The 17,835-nt window shown below is 42.4% G+C and overlaps 1 protein-coding gene across 3 annotated transcripts in view; it reads left to right on the top strand.

The window, feature by feature from the left end:
• Window positions 1-17,835, top strand: part of LOC135540091 (endothelin-converting enzyme 1-like) — a 47,999-nt gene that overhangs the window by 21,856 nt on the left and 8,308 nt on the right. For 2 of the 3 annotated variants that reach the window (XM_064966447.1, XM_064966449.1), the window contains exons 1-6: window positions 441-981; window positions 4,701-4,839; window positions 15,088-15,300; window positions 16,403-16,527; window positions 16,765-16,911; window positions 17,249-17,314. In XM_064966447.1, the coding sequence (XP_064822519.1) occupies window positions 856-981; window positions 4,701-4,839; window positions 15,088-15,300; window positions 16,403-16,527; window positions 16,765-16,911; window positions 17,249-17,314 (816 nt within the window). In that variant the 5' untranslated portion in view covers window positions 441-855. Of the gene's footprint in view, window positions 1-440; window positions 982-4,700; window positions 4,840-15,087; window positions 15,301-16,402; window positions 16,528-16,764; window positions 16,912-17,248; window positions 17,315-17,835 lie in introns of those variants that run through there. The other variant, XM_064966448.1, reaches the window with a different exon arrangement.

The raw sequence follows: 17,835 nt of genomic DNA on the forward strand, positions 1-17,835 counted from the left end.
CCTATTTGGTGTCTGAAGATGCATAGCTGTTGACATGAGTTATAGGTGTATGTAACTAAGCTTGACTTAGGGGAAGTGTCATGGATGAGATTGAATACAGGAGAAGAACTAGTACTACACTTTTAAATTATAGCAATTTACCTAATTACAAAGGTCAGTTCCAATATCAAACCTTTCCCCAAGCAGTAAAAACATATTATTCTAAGAAATTAAGATTTCTCAATGTCCTTCTGGGTGTAGGGTTAGAGAGGGTAAGGTTTGAAACAATCAACTGTCATGCCTATCGAGTGACGGTAACCCGGGCAACAACTGAAAGCATGCATGGGAGGGCATTTCCATCCAGACTCCACCCTCTGGTCTTGAAAGTCCTATGGATAGGAGAGTGGGAGGGAACTAACGTACAAGAGTTTCCTCCCTAAATCTATATGAAACCACTCTGTGGAATGCACACACCCTCACTCTCAGTCACATAAGTCGATTAAGTCAATGCTCCTTCTTGTTTTTCGCGAGTTCCCTCTCTGTTTTGTTTCTTGTTTGACGAGGTTGGGCTAAGTTGGAGCTCCAGGAGAGCATGTACTGAAGGAGGGCTGAGCAGAACAACATAGTTGCTAGAGAGGAAGGGCTGTTTCTTTGAAAACCTTTACAGGACTTTTTAAGTGGAGAGTCTTGACGGCGCCCACGAGATTAAACCCCAGGAATAGCTGAATGACGCAATGGGGGGTTGTTGAGTAGGGGGTAGGGAGGTGGTGAGAAGAGGGTAGGAAATACTGGGGCGCTGAATTTAATATTCCTTCCCCTGATCTACATCACACACATCCTGACTGTAGGAAAGGAAAGGAGAGGGCCTTAAGGAGCATGGAAGCACTGAGGGAGTCTTTTCTGCATTTGACCTTTCAGATGTCCACGTACAAGAGGGCCACTCTGAACGAAGATGACCTGGTAGATTCCAACGGGGATGAGTTCTACCCCCCTGCCATGCAGGTAGGACAACTATTCCTTTGTATAAAAATAATGGATGAGCTCTGACACATGACAAGTCTGTCTAGATGCACTCATTCTGCTGCTTCTGTTGTTATGTTATGATCTGCTTGCATTGTATGACAAATTCCATTCCATTCCAAATAAATGCATTAGCATTGAGCTAATCAAATTCCAGTTCTTCTATTATCTTTGTGAGGACTTTGAGCGTCATGGTATTTCCTGAGAGCCTGCTATTCTCTATCAGCCTTGTGCTACATTCAACACAGAGAGCTACTTGAGGAGAAAGACTATTATCTCCCGATGCGTAGACTAAACAAACTACCCTTTATAGAGGCCCATACAGTATCTGCATTTCTGGGTGCTTCAAAAAGTTTGTTGCAGAGCCCATCCTACAGAACAGATGTCTCAAGTTGCATGTGTTTCTATAATATTTCACAGGCAAGGAGGAGCTCACTGCTTGTGGTATCCTAGGTTTTCTGTTGATAGAAAGTCTGTCAGATTAATACTGTAGTTAATCATATGGAAAACCAATGTGTTCACTGTACCTGCACTGGCACGTGGATAACTGCACTGTTATGATAGGATTTTCAGCCCACAGATGTAAGTATATGAACACATTCCATTTGTATTCTTACTTTCTTCTTACAGTCTTCTAACCATAGAGATTAAAGTATTTTAATTCCTAATTCTATGCTTACAACTCTGAATCACTGTGCAGGATTCTTCTTTCTCCCCTGCACTAATAAAGTCACCAATAATCACAAATGTTTAACAGAGATACACTACATGACCAAAAGTATGTGGACACTTGCTTGTCGAACAGCTCATTCCAAAATCATGGGCATTAACATGGAGTTGGTCCCTCTTTGCTGCTATAACAACCTTCACCAGATGTTGGAACATTGCTGTGGGGACTAGCTTCCATTCAGCCACAAGAGCATTAGTGAGGTCAGACTCTGATGTTGGGCGATTAGGCCTGGCTCACAGTCGGCGTTCCAATTCATCCCAATGGTTTTTGATGGTGTTGAGATCAAGGCTCAAAGTTCTTCCATACCGATTTCGACAAACCATCTCTGTATGGATCTGGCTTTGTGCACGGGCGCATTGTCATGCTGAAACAGGAAACAGCTTTCCCCCGAACTGTTGCCACAAAGTTGGAAGCACAAAATCGTCTAGAATGTCATTGCATGCTGTAGTGTTAAATTTTCCATTCACTGGACCTAATGAGCCTGAACAATGAAAAACAAAACTTTACAGTTGCCCGAATGCATAGTGCCATGTAGCGTTCTCCTGGCATCCGCCAAACCCAGATTCGTCCGTCGGACTGATAGATGGTGAAGCGTGATTCATCACTCCAGAGTCCAATGGCGGCACACTTTACACCACTCCAGCCAACGCTTGGCATTGCGCATGGTGATCGTAGGCTTTTGTGTGGCAGCTCTTCAGTAAGGTCATTCTACTGATAATGTTTGTCTATGGAGATTGCATGGCTGTGTGCTCAATTTTATATACCTGTCAGCAACGAGTGTGGCTGAAATAGCGAATCCACTAATTTGAAGGGGTGTCCACATACTTTTGTATATATAGTGTATATCCACTATCCACAACTGATTAAGTAGGAGAAAGCAGAACAACACGCTGCACCTACTGTGGACTGTTGACAAAGGTATCACTAGATAAAGGTCTTTTGAAGACACTGTTGCCTAACTTTTTAGAGGCTGCAACAACAATAACTATGTAACAGAATCATAACAGGTTATACAATGGACCTGCGGTGTCTGAGTCAGTGGCTTCACACATGTCTGGCTAGAAGTCTGTTACACTAAATAATTTCTGTTTTCATGGTTTCAAAATTTCCATTTTACTTCAGCCAGCTCTTTTCCTTCTGCTGAGAATCTGAGCTTCCTCTGAAATCAGATCATTCCTAACATATTTTCCCACGGCTAAGAGAAGAAATAAAGTATGTTTCAGAAGGTTTAATTTCCAAAACATTTTTCTACCATCACATTGTGCAGTGGTTTTTACTGTGAGAATCTGTGATAAAGCACAGACCTCAACCACACTGACTTGGCAGAAGTAGCTTCTCAAATGCACACAGAAATACAGATTAAAGTTTTTTTAAACACCCAAACCTCTGAAAGTGGGGGTGGTAGGTAGCCTAGCAGTTAAGAGCATTGGGCCAGTAACCAAAAGGTCGCTGGTTCAAATCCCCGACCCGACTAGGGGAAAAATCTGTCATCATTCCCTTGAACAAGGTACTTAAACCTAATTGCTTATGTCTGCTGAATGACTAAAATGTAAATGTAAAAATCAAAGTCTGGAGGATTACAAAGCCTGTTGTGGCTTTGGCACCAGAGCTGCTCACATTCAGTGTGACATTTGAACTCTTGCCTTAGCTAATGAGACATAATCACATTTTTTAACAGGTCTGGGATAATTGGTTTTCACAGGGTGTGTAAAACGTCTAGTTTTGAAAATGCCTATGTAGTATCTCTGAGGCAGATACATTTATTCTAGTGCAAAAATGTACTACAAAGTGTAAATAGGAGAATTTTGGTCATGAAGTCAGTCTTATCCAAAATGGAGATTTGCTAGATAGAGGAAAAAAATGGTATGTCACGGAATGAAGGGTACCATAGCAGTTTTCCTTGGGTTGAGTTTATTTCCATCCTGCCCACAGCTGGCAGCACCCAAGTAATCATAAATTTGGAGAGGAGCTGCACATGACCTATCGTAATGCCCATGGTCAATTTGGTTTGACATTGGATATCTCTATGGGGCTAGTTAGGGACCATCAGTAAATGACACAATGTACATAGGACAATATTTTAAAATGTCAATAATGTGCAACATGAAAATATTGTCCCTTATACTTAGCTTATCTCTGGGGGGGCAGTCAATAAATTACACTATCGAATGTCAAACCAACATTACCACAGTTGCGCACCAGCTGAAGCTAAACGGCGACTTCAAGACACAAGGCCTGGTTAGACTGTTTTAAGTTATCTAGAAGGGTGAGTGACTAACTCTACTGTTTAGGCAGAGTGAACGTACAAACGCTTGACACATACAAACACACACACAAGAGACACACATGAAACCACCCCCCCAGACCACTCTTGTTTGGATTCAATCATGGCTGCTGCATTTCTTACTGACCAAGCTGAAAATCGAGCCAAAAATCGTTTTCACAATTTCCCCTGGATAATAATGACATGTTTTCTGTGGGGCCTGTGTTTTTATTTTTCTGACTGCTGGCTCTTTCAGTTAAAAAAACATGACAATGTCCTAGTTCATCCATTTTGGAAAGTGCTCTGCCTACCCCTTATCTGGGGCAGTGGCACAATTTATTTTAACGATACCTTCTGAAGAACTAGAAAATTATGGACAAAAGATGAATACATTACCTTTATATAGAGGGGTGTTGAAGGTGATATGGTATATAATCTGTTAATAAAACCATTTCAACCATAACCAGAACATTCACACAGTACTAGTGCCTCTGTGGTATTGAGTGTATCATCTCTGACCAGATAGCGGATACCATTCATCATCAGATTATAGAACATAGTGGTTTGTTTACCTGAGTACTGTGGTTAAGGGTGACTTGTGTACCAATCTTTGTAAGCTTTACACACATAACCAGAGTATGTGTATCTATGGAGATGACACTGTGGTGCCCTGTGCTCATTGCAGTGTGTGTGTGTGTGTGTGTACAGGTGATACTGCGACATGGTCCTGGTCCCAAGTGTTGGGCTGAGAAGACATACACTGAACGGAGGCTGTTGGTCCTAGTGTGTGCATTGTCTGTTGCCTTGTTCTTCTCTCTCATCACTGTTGGGATCTTCTACAAAGAGAGTGAGTGGCTAAGATTATTAAGCCTGGTTCAGGTAAATAATCCTGAGAAGAGTTGATCAAACAACCTATGATTGCTCTTTTGTGTTCATATAATCTGCCAACATTTTCGTAGGTACACATTTTTACTGTACCGTCTGTATTTTCTCAGCTCAGTATTAATTTCCTTGTATTTTGAAAAGGGAACCAAATGCCACTTGCTCATATTCAACCACCAATCAGTCCACATCACAAATTACCGTCATCTGTTATAAGAACCGGACAAGAATGTGCTTTTACTAGACCATTCACCTTTCCAATCCTTTTATTCAGCTATAATTTGAATCGTTGTTTAAAAATCATAAAACTTATTGTCCGAAATAAACAGCCTTAAACATAGACATGAGACAGAATGGATGAATTGGACTTTGGGTTATGAATTATTATGCCTCTAAAAATATAAACATGTTTTCCACATCCTTTCCCGAAGAACACATAGGGAGTTGCCAAATGCCGTGGGCTGTCCCTCAGCTTTTGCAACTAGTCCCAAATTCCAGAGCACTTTCTAACAAAATACTGTTATCCACGTTGCAGCCTTATTCTAAAATATATTAAATTTAAAACATCCTCATCAGTCTCATCAATCCCATGATGACAAAGCGAAAACACGTTTGTAGAAATGTTTGCAAATGTATTAGAAATAAAACCAGATACCTTATTTACATAAGTATTCAGACCCTTTGCTATGAGACTCGAAATTGAGTTCAGGTGCACCCTGTTTCCATTGATCATCCTTGATGCTTCTACAACTTGATTGGAATCCACCTGTGGTAAATTAAATTGATTGACATGATTTGGAAAGGCACACACATGTCTATATAAGGTCCCACAGTTGATGCATGTCAGAACAAAAACCAAGCCATGAGGTCAAAGGAATTGACAATAGAGCTCAGAGACAGGATTGTGTCAAGGCACAAATCTGGGGAAGGGTACCAAAAAATGTCTGCAGCATTGAAGGTCCCCAAGAACACAGTGGCCTCCATCATTCTCAAATGGAAGAAGTTTGGAAGGGCCTTGGTCAGGGAGGTGACCTAGAACCCGATGGTCACTCTGACAGAGCTCCTCTGTGGAGATGGGAGAAACTTCCAGAAGGACAACCATCTCTGAAGCACTCTACCAATCAGGTCTTTATGGTAGTGGCCAGACGGAAGCCACTCCTCAGTAAAAGGCACATTAAAGTCTGCTTGGAGTTTGCCAAAAGGCACCTAAAGGACTCTGACTATGAGAAACAAGATTCTCTGGTCTGATGAAACCAAGATTGAACTCTTTGGCCTGAATGCCAAGCGTCACATCCAGAGGAGACCTGGCACCAACCCTACAGTGAAGCATGGTGGTGGCAGCATCATGCTGTGGGGATGTTTTTCAGCAGCAGGGACTGGGAGACTAGTCAGGATTGAGGGAAAGATGAACGGAGCAAAGTACAGAGAGATACTTGATGAAAACCTGCTCCAGAGCGCTCAGGACCTCAGACTGAGGCGAAGGTTCACCTTCCAACAGGACAACAAAATAAGCATACAACCAAGACAACGCCGGTGTGGCTTCAGGACAAGTCTCTGAATGTCCTTGAGTGGCCCAGCCAGAGCCCGGACTTGAACCCAATTTAAAATCTCTGGAGAGACCTGAAAATAGCTGTGCGGTCACGCTCCTCATCCAACCTGACAGAGCTTGAGAGGATCTGCAGAGACAAATGGATGAAACTCCCCAAATACAGGTATGCCAAGCTTGTAGTGTCATACCCAAGAAGACTCGAGGCTGTAATCGCTGCCAAAGGTGCTTCAACAAAGTACTGAGTAAAGGGTCTGAATAATTATGTAAATGTGATTAGTTTAAATGTTTATTTTATACATTTGCAAAAAATATATATATACACGTTTTTGCTTTGTCATTATGGGGTATTGTGTCAAGATTGAGGAGGTGAAAAAAACAATTGAATACATTTTAGAATTAGGCTGTACCATAACAAAATATTGAAAATTCAAGGGGTGTGAATACTTTCTGAATGCACTGTAGATGCCAGGGGCAAGAATAGGAACAGCTGTTGGAATGGGTATAATTAAGTGATAATGCCAAAGAAGCTGCTGTGGAAGATATTGGCACGGGTGTTAGGGCTGTGCCTCTCCTTAATGTCAATATGCCTTGTCCATTGCTGTTCTGGTTAGTGTTTATTGGCTTATTTCACTGTAGAGCCTCGAGTCCTGCTCACTATACCTTATCCAACCTATTAGTTCCACCACCCACACATGCGATGACATCTCCTGGTTTCAATGATGTTTCTAGAGACAATATCTCTCTCATCACTCAATACCTAGGTTTACCTCCACTGTATTCACATCCTACCATACCTTTGTCTGTACATTATACCTTGAAGCTATTTTATTGCCCCCAGAAACCTCCTTTTACTCTCTGTTCCAGACGTTCTAGACGACCAATTCTTATTGCTTTTAGCCGTACCCTTATCCTACTCCTCCTCTGTTCCTCTGGCGATGTAGAGGTGAATCCAGGCCCTGCAGTGCCTAGCTCCACTCCTATTCCCCAGGCGCTCTCTTTTGATGACTTCTGTAACCGTAATAGCCTTGGTTTCATGCATGTTAACATTAGAAGCCTCCTCCCTAAGTTTGTTTTATTCACTGCTTTAGCACACTCTGCCAACCCGGATGTTCTAGCTGTGTCTGAATCCTGGCTTAGGAAGACCACCAACAATTCTGAAATGTTCATCCCAAACTACAACATTTTCAGACAAGATAGAACTGCCAAAGGGGACGGTGTTGCAATCAAGTTCTGTCCTACTATCCAGGTCTGTACCCAAACAATTTGAACTTCCACTTTTAAAAATCCACCTCTCTAAAAACAAGTCTCTCACCGTTGCCGCCTGCTATAGAATACCCTCTGCCCCCAGCTGTGCTCTGGACACCATATGTGAAATGATTGCCCCCCAACTATCTTCAGAGCTCGTGCTGCTAGGTGACCTAAACTGGAACATAACACCCCAGCCATCCTGCAATCTAAGCTTGATGCCTTCAATCCCACACAAATTATCAATGAACCTACCAGGTACCTCCCCAAAGCCTTAAACACGGGCACCCTCATAGATATCATCCTAACCAACTTGCCCTCTAAATACACCTCTGCTGTCTTCAATCAAGATCTCAGCGATCACTGCCTCATTGCCTGCATCCGTAATGGGTCAGCGGTCAAACGACCTCCACTCATCACTTTCAAACGCTCCCTGAAACACTTCAGCGAGCAGGCCTATCTAATCGACCTGGCCAGTGTATCCTGGAAGGATATTGATCTCATCCTGTCAGTAGAGGATGCCTGGTTACTTTTTTTAAATGCCTTCCTAACCATCTTAAATAAGCATGCCCCATTCAAGAAATTTAGAATCAGGAACAGATGTAGCCCTTGGTTCTCCCCAGACCTGACTGCCCTTAACCAACACAAAAACATCCTATGGTGTTCTGCATTAGCATTGAACAGCCCCCGTGATATGCAGCTGTTCAGGGAAGCTAGAAACCATTATACACAGGCAGTTAGAAAAGCCAAGGCTAGCTTTTTCAATCAGAAATTTGCTTCCTGCAACACGAACTCAAAAAAGTTCTGGGACACTGTAAAGTCCATGGAGAATAAGAACACCTCCTCCCAGCTGCCCACTGCACTGAAGATAGGAAACACTGTCACCACTGATAAATCCACTATAATTGAGAATTTCAATAAGCATTTTTCTACGGCTGGCCATGCTTTCCACCTGGCTACTCCTAACCCGGTCAACAGCACTGCACCCCCCACAGCAACTTGCCCAAGCCTTCCCCATTTCTCCTTCTCCCAAATCCAGTCAGCTGATGTTCTGAAAGAGCTGCCAAATCTGGACCCCTACAAATCAGCCGGGCTAGACAATCTGGACCCTTTCTTTCTAAAATTATCTGCCGAAATTGTTGCCACCCCTATTAATAGCCTGTTCAACCTCTCTTTCGTGTCGTCTGAGATTCCCAAAGATTGGAAAGCAGCTGCGGTCATCCCCCTCTTCAAAAGGGGGAGGACACTCTTGACCCAAACTGCTAAAGACCTATATCTATCCTACCCTGCCTTTCTAAGGTCTTCGAAAGCCAAGTCCACAAACAGATTACCGACCATTTCGAATCTCACCATACCTTCTCTGCTATGCAATCTGGTTTCAGAGCTGGTCATGGGTGCACCTCAGCCACGCTCAAGGCCCAAAATTATATCTTTACCAAGAAACATTACTGTGCCGCCGTATTCATTGATCTGGCCAAGGCTTTCGACTCTGTCAATCACCACATCTGTCACGGGATTCTTCCGTCGACAGAGAGGCGGACCAAAATGCAGCGTGGTTGAGGTTCATGTTTTTTAATAAGAAAACTAAACATGAACATAATACAAAACAATAAACGTGGAAAAACCGAAACAGCCCTATCTGGTGCAACAAACACAAAGACAGGAAACAATCACCCACAAAACCCAACAGGCTACCTAAATATGGTTCCCAATCAGAGACAATGACTAACACCTGCCTCTGATTGAGAACCATATCAGGCCAAACATAGAAATAGACAAACTAGACATGTAACATAGAATGCCCACTCAGATCACACCCTGACCAACCGAAACATAGAAACATACAAAGCAAACTATGGCCAGGGTGTGACAACATCCTCATCGGCAGACTCGACAGCCTTGGTTTCTCAAATGATTGCCTCGCCTGGTTCACCAACTACTTCTCTGATAGAGTTCAGTGTGTCAAATCGGAGGGTCTGCTGTCCGGACCTCTGGCAGTCTCTATGGGGGTGCCACAGGGTTCAATTCTTGAACCGATTCTCTTCTCTGTATACATCAATGATGCCGCTCTTGCTGCTGGTGAGTCTCTGATCCACCTCTACGCAGACGACACCATTCTGTATACTTCTGGCCCTTCTTTGGACACTGTGTTAACAACCCTCCAGGCAAGCTTCAATGCCATACAACTCTCCTTCCGTGGCCTCCAATTGCTCTAAAATACAAGTAAAACTAAATGCATGCTCTTGAACCGATCACTGCCTTTACCTGCCCGCCTGTCCAACATCACTATTCTGGACGGCTCTGACTTAGAATACGTGGACAACTACAAATACCTAGGTGTCTGTAGGTGTCTGTAAACTCTCCTTTCAGACCCACAACAAACATCTCCAATCCAAAGTTAAATCTAGAATTGGCTTCCTATTTCACAACAAAGCATCCTTCACTCATGCTGCCAAACATACCCTTGTAAAACTGACCATCCTACCAATCCTCGACTTCGGCTATGTCATTTACAAAATAGCCTCCAATACCCTACTCAACAAATTGGATGGAGTCTATCACAGTGCAATCCGTTTTGTCACCAAAGCCCCATATGCTACCCACCATTGCGACCTGTACGCTCTCGTTGGCTGGCCCTCGCTTCATACTTGTCGCCAAACTCACTGGCTCTATGTCATCTACAAGACCCTGCTAGGGAAAGTCCCCCCTTATCTCAGCTCGCTGGTCACCATAGCATCACCCACCTGTAGCACGCACTCCAGCAGGTATATCTCTCTGGTCATCCCCAAAACCAATTCTTTCTTTGGCTGCCTCTCCTTCCAGTTCTCTGCTGCCAATGACTGGAATGAACTACAAAAATCTCTGAAACTGGAAACACTTATCTCCCTCACTAGCTTTAAGCACCAACTGTCAGAGCAGCTCACAGATTACTGCACCTGTACATAGCCCACCTATAATTTAGCCCAAACAACTACCTCTTTCCCTACTGTATTTATTTTATTTATTTATTTTGCGCTTTTGCACCCCATTATTTTTATTTCTACTTTGCACATTCTTCCACTGCAAATCTACAATTCCAGTGTTTTACTTGCTATATTGTATTTACTTTGCCACCATGGCCTTTTTTTGCCTTTACCTCCCTTATCTCACCTCATTTGCTCACATCGTATAGACTTGTTTAAACTGTATTATTGACTGTATGTTTGTTTTACTCCATGTGTAACTCTGTGTCGTTGTATGTGTCGAACTGCTTTGCTTTATCTTGGCTAGGTCGCAATTGTAAATGAGAACTTGTTCTCCACTTGCCTACCTGGTCAAATAAAGGTGAAATAAATAAATAAAAATGTTGAGGGCCGGTAAAACATGCCAATTTATCCTCCAAACACTGGCTTCGAGGACAGTATCACTTTTATACAACTAGTTACCAACATATTCAAATAATGATTTACATATTTTCATTAATGTTATTTTGATAAATGTATTCATACTATTTAATCGTTCCACAAGATATAGTCCCGACACAAATCTCGGGTTGCTTCCCTAGCCGGCTGGTCATTCATTCTATCGGTTCAGTTGCTAGAGAGATGCGACCCAATCGTTCAGTCTTTTTGTTCTGTATCTATGGATGCAACCCAGTCGTTCGTTCTAAATGTTCCACTGTAATACTGGCTGGCAATGTTCTTGTCCCTTGCTTAGTAGCTTGCCAACTACATCTAACTTCAAACATTGCAGCCAGAACAACAACAATGTAGCTGCATTTGTGTTTGTTTAAGATGTTTACTAGTGCCATTTATTTGGATACATCCATAACAATGAGCTAACGATGCGTGATTTTGCCTGGCGTAGAAAATGTTCTCTCTCGGCAGGACACTGTTGTTCAGAGGAGCTAGACAACAACACAGCTAACACAATCACTACAAACTGAAGCTGGAAAGACAGCAAACTAGCTGCACTTCGTTTCATTTGACCTGTTTTCTATTGATAGTTATTTGTCAAAAGTTTGGACACACCTACTCATTCAAGTGTTTCTCTTTATTTGTACTATTTTCTACATTGTAGAATAGTAGTGAAGACATCAAAACTACGAAATAACACACATGTAGTAACCAAAAAAGATTCTTCAAAGTAGCCACCCTTCTCCTTGATGACAGCTTTGCACACTCTTGGCATTCTCTCAACCAGCTTCACCTGGAATTCTTTTCCAACAGTCTTGAAGGAGTTCCCACATATACTGAGCACATGTTGGCTTCTTTTCCTTCACTCTGCGGTCCAACTCATCCCAAACCATCTCAATTGGGTGGAGGTTGGGTGATTTTGTGGAGGCCAGGTCATCTGATGCAGCACTCCATCACTCTCCTTCCTGGTCAAATAGCCCTTACACAGCCTGGAGGTGTGTTGGGTCATTGTCCTGTTGAAAAACAAATGATAGTCCAACTATGCGCAAATCAGATGGGATGGCGTGTCGATGCAGAATGCTGTGGTAGCCATGCTGTTTAAGTTTGCCTTGAATTCTAAATAAATCAGACAGTTTCAACAGCAAAGCACCCCCACACCATCACACCTCCATGCTTCACAGTGGGAACCACACATGCAGAGATCATCCGTTCATCTAGTCTGCATCTCACACAGCGGTTAGAACCAAAAATCTCTAATTTGGACTCATCAGACCAAAGGACAGATTTCCACCAGTCTAATGTCCATTGCTCATGTTTCTTGGCACAAGCAAGTCTCTTCTTATTATTGGTGTCCTTTAGTAGTGGCTTTTTTGCAGCAATTCGACCATGAAGGCCTGATTCACGAAGTCTCCTCTGAACAGTTGATGTTGAGATGTGTCTGTTACTTGCACTGTGTGAAGCATTTATTTGGGCTGCAATCTGAGCTGCAGTTAACTCTAATGAACTTATCTGGTGTATGTGTATGTATGTATATATATATATATATATATATATATATATATACATACATACATACATACATACATACTTATCATACATACATACATACATACATACATACATACATACATACATACAGTGGGGAGAACAAGTATTTGATACACTGCCGATTTTGCAGGTTTTCCTACTAACAAAGCATGTAGAGGTCTGTAATTTTTATCATAGGTATACTTCAACTGTGAGAGACAGAATCTAAAACAAAAATCCAGAAAATCACATTGTATGATTTTTAAGTAATTAATTTGTATTTAACTGCAGCTCAGATTGCAAGTACTTTTGATTTTCCCATGATGTCAAGCAAAGATGCACTGAGTTTGAAGGTAGGCCTTGAAATACATCCACAGGTACACCTCCAATTGACTAAAATGATATCAATTTGCCTAACAGAAGCTTCTAAAGCCATGACATCATTTTCTGGAATGTTCCAAGCTGTTTAAAGGCACAGTCAACTTAGTGTATGTAAACTGCTGACCCACTGGAATTGTGATACAGTGAAATATAAGTGAAATAATCTGTCTGTAAACAATTGTTATAAAAATGACTTGTGTCATGCCCAAAGTAGATTTCCTAACCGACTTGCCAAAACTGTAGTTTGTTAACAAGACATTTGTGGAGTGGTTGCAAAACGAGTTTTAATGACTCCAACCTAAGTGTATGTAAACTTCTGACTTCAACTGTATATACACAGTATGTCCCCCCACTTCTACAGCGAAAGTTGTGCCCCTGGGAATTTCTATGTCATAGATTTAGGTGGTAATTAGTGGAATAGATACAGGCTGGAATTCGGTTTTAACCAATCAGCATTAGACCTACCCGTTGTATAAATTGGGACAATGACTGACTGACCTCGTCTGTGACACTACCTCTCGAGGAGCAGCCCTTCTCTCCTCTATAGAAGCTCTATCTATCTATTTTTCACTGTTAATTTCTAGAGCTTAGATAGAGAAGTTATTTTTTTCTGAGATTATATGTTTTGGCAGTTACCTGTAGAAAACAATGGTTTCCAGATGGTCTGAAAACATCCATGTGCGTTTTTTGATCTCATATTTTAGAGGATTTATTTAAAGGCCCTTAAATATAAACTCAGCCAAAAAAGAAACCTCTCACCGTCAACTGCATTTATTTTCAGCAAACTTAACATGTGTATATATTTGTATGAATATAACAAGATTCAACAACTGACATGTGACAAGATTCCACAGACATGTGACTAACAGAAATGGAATAATGTGTCCCTGAACAAAGGAAGGGGGTCAAAATCAAAAGTAACAGTTAGTATCTGGTGTGGCCACCAGCTGCATTAAGTACTACAGTGCATCTCCTCCTCATGGACTGCACCAGATTTGCTAGTTCTTGCTGTGAGATGTTACCCCACTCAAGGCACCCACAAGTTCCCAGACATTTCTGAGGGGAATGGCCCTAGCCCTCACCCTCCAATCCAACAGGTCCCAGACGTGCTAAATGGGATTGAGATCCAGGCTCTTCACTGGCCATGGCACAACACTGACATTCCTGTCTTGCATTCCTGTCCTCCAAATCAATCCCACTCCAGAGTACAGGCCTCGGTGTATCGCTCATTCCTTCGACGATAAACGTAAATGTAACCATCCTCCCTGGTAAGACAAAACCGCAACTCGTCAATTTAGAGCACTTTTTGCCAGTACTTTCTGGTCCAGCGACGGTGGGTTTGTGCCCATAGGCGCGTTGTTGCTGGTGATGTCTGGTGTGAACCTGCGTTACAACAGACCTTCAAGCCCTCAGTCCAGCCTCTCTCAGCCTATTGGGGACAGTCCGAGCACTGATGGAGGGATTGTGCGTTCCTGGTGTAACTTGGGCAATTGTTGTTGCCATCCTGTACCTGTCCTGCATTTGTGATGTACCGATCCTGTGCAGGTGTTGTTACATGTGGTCTGCCACTGTGAGGACGATCAGCTGTCCATCCCGTTTCCCTGTAGCTCTGTCTTAGGCGTCTCACAGTACGGACATTGCAATGTATTTCCCTGGCCACATCTGCAGTCGTCATGCCTCCTTGCAGCATGCCTAAGGCACGTTCATGCAGATGAGCAGGGACCCTGGGCATCTTTCTTTTTGTGTTTTTCCAGAGTCAGTAGAAAGACCTCCTTTAGTTTCCTAAGTTTTCATAACTGTGACCTTAATTGCCTACTTTCTATAAGCCATTGGTGTCTTAATGACCGTTCCACAGGTGCATGTTCATTAATTGTTTATGGTTCATTGAACAAGCATGGGAAACAGTGTTTAAACCCTTTACAATTAAGATTGGTGGATTTTTACAAATTATCTTTGAAAGAACGGGTCCTGAAAAAGGGACGTTTCTTTTTTTGCTGAGTTTACTAGTTGTTTAATCAAAGCGATAGTGATGTCTAACTGTTGAGGCTAAAGTAGCAGTGTCTGTAAAATATATTTGATACAGTATGTTTAGCTGCTTGTCCCACTCCGTTGGCAGCTCACCCAGGTGTGTGTCAGACAGAACCATGCATTATTGTGGCCAGTGCTGTGATTGGAGCCCTGGACCGTTCTGTGGACCCCTGCCACGACTTCTACAGCTTTGCCTGTGGGGGATGGGTACGGAACAACCCCCTCCCTGAGGGAAAGTCCCGATGGGGTCCCTTCAGCAACCTATGGGAGCGCAACATGGCCATCATGAAGCACCTGCTAGGTAAGATTCCTCCTTAGGGGATGGGGATCCTTAGCTGCCCCCCCTCACCAACCTAGAGAAATACATTCAAACAGTTATGGCCTAAACTCACCATGCGAGGCGTGTGATTTATTTTAGAATGCATTGTTTTGAATTATAAATGACCCAACTGAAGCCAGGTGGACGGGTTGTCCACTTTGTCATCGATCTCAATTAGAACACTTTGGTTTTTCTGTTGGCACTGTAGTCACACAAAACAAATTGTCATTCACCTTTTTCTAGCTAATTTGAATGGGACAAGATTGCTTAAGGTTTTACCATACATGCTAAATTACACCAATTTATCCACTTATGGAAACAACTTCACGACAAGCAAAGATGACTGGAGATATGAACTATCCTGCTAGTATGGTCACTGTTCTGCCTGTCCCATCCTTTCCACTTGCGCCACTCACCCGCTTCTGGTGAGTTTAGTCCTTATTGCCTCACTGTTCTTTCTACATGTGTGTTATAGTTACGTTTCCCAGCAAGAAAACCAAACATTTTGCTCAAACAGAAGGGTGAACTAACAAAGAGTCACTAACCAAAACAAAACAAAACCGGTGGGGTTCTGAAAGACACTTACGAGGGTGTCTACTGAAAGTTGACTAGTAACAACAGCTGGAACCTAAAATTCACTCACCATGAGTGCCCACTGCATTTGCCCAAGAAGAGGCTAATAAACATACTAAACTTAAAGACCGAAAGCAAACAGTGGCGCAAAACGAACAGGGAAGTGCCGATATAGGATTGGCTAGAAATCAAAATAGGGTGCTCCAACTTAAGCTGTTAACCATCCACATCTCTCTAGACAAATGAAGCACTGGGCCAGCCACTCTGAAATAGCACTGGGGCCTGCACAGGTGAAACACCTTCCCACTAACGAGATGGCAACCAGCACAGGTGTAACATATACTGACTATAACAAGGTGACGCCAATCGGTGTGCCCTATGTGATAACGAGCTCTACGGTCTAAAGTCCAACCTCAAAACATAAATGGAAAAACGAAAGCCTTTAACAGTTATCCTTTCATTGTAAGATAAGTTTGGATAAAACCTAACTGTAAAATGTTGTATATGGCAGAGAACACCACCATGAAGGGGCTGAGCAAGGCTGAGGAGAATGCCCAGATGTATTACAAGGCATGTATGAATGAGACTAAGATCGAGGAGTTAGGAGCTCAGCCTCTACAGGAGCTTATCAATCAGGTGAGTTCACTCCTCGAAGCATCCTCATCCAGTCGTCTGACATGGCCCAATGTAGCTATAATGTCACATTTTGATGTGCTAACGTATTCTTTGCCATAGTTAAGGTAAATAGTTAATTTTTTTAGTGTTTTTTATTTTTAAAATTGATCCTTGATGTATCCATTGCCCTGATATTAAGGAACTCTCAGGTTTTAAGTGAGCCAATCTCTGAAGGAGATCATACATTTTATTTTACAGACAGGAGGATGGGCCCTAACTGGCTCCTGGGACAAGAACAATTTCCAGGAGGTTCTACGCACAGTGTCAGCCAACTACCATTGCTCCCCCTTCTTCACTGTGTTTGTCAGTACAGACTCCAAGTGTTCCAACCACAATATTATTCAGGTGAGAGGATAGCCAGTGGCTCCAGGCCCAGACAGTGGCTCCTCACTTATTTAGCAGTTGATTCACATTCCTCTTTACATTTGGTAGAACATTCATCAAACAAACTTATCCCCAGATCTATTCAGAGAGGATTTACATGCACATTTACCTGCTCTTTCTTGTGAAGGGGATGTTAGAAATTGTATGGTTAATCGAAGCTGCAGTATACTGTAGACCCTGCAATACTACACTGTCAAAGCTACAGTGGAGACCCAGGCTCACTTTGCTCAGAGCACTGAAATGTTTCAATGGGGTGTGAGCTGGTAGTCATGCACTGTTACTCTTACCTACTGTACAGGTGGATCAATCTGGGCTGGGGCTACCCTCTCGGGATTATTACCTCAACAAAACTGCCAATGCAAAGGTACTGACAGGTGGCTGCACTATGGCTCAAGGGGTTTAACTGGTTGAATGGGCTTAAATTGTAGCATGATGAATGACTGGGTAAGGGAGGACTTAAAATAGATCAGTGCCTTGACACAAAGGCCAGATTAAATTAGGAAATTAATTTCATAAATTGGCACAGAACTACTGAGAAATGTATCTTGCTAGATATTTGTTTCAGTAGCTAGGTTTCCATCCAGTGGCGACAGATTTGCAGGCGAATATTCTAAAATGTACACTACCATTCAAAGGTTTGAGGTCACATAGAAATGTACTTGTTTTGAAAGAAAAGCAAAAAAAATGTCAATTTTAAAACAACATCAAATTGATCAGAAATACAGTGTAGACATTGTTAATGTTGTAAATGACTATTGTATCTGGAAACAGCAGATTTTGAATGGAATATCTGCAGTTGAAGTTGGAAGTTTACATACACCTTAGCCAAATACATTTAAACTCAGTTTTTCACAATTCCTGATATTTAATCCTAAATATTCCCTG

Source organism: Oncorhynchus masou, chromosome 5, assembly GCF_036934945.1.
Source record: "Oncorhynchus masou masou isolate Uvic2021 chromosome 5, UVic_Omas_1.1, whole genome shotgun sequence".
NCBI classification, from domain to species: domain Eukaryota; kingdom Metazoa; phylum Chordata; class Actinopteri; order Salmoniformes; family Salmonidae; genus Oncorhynchus; species Oncorhynchus masou.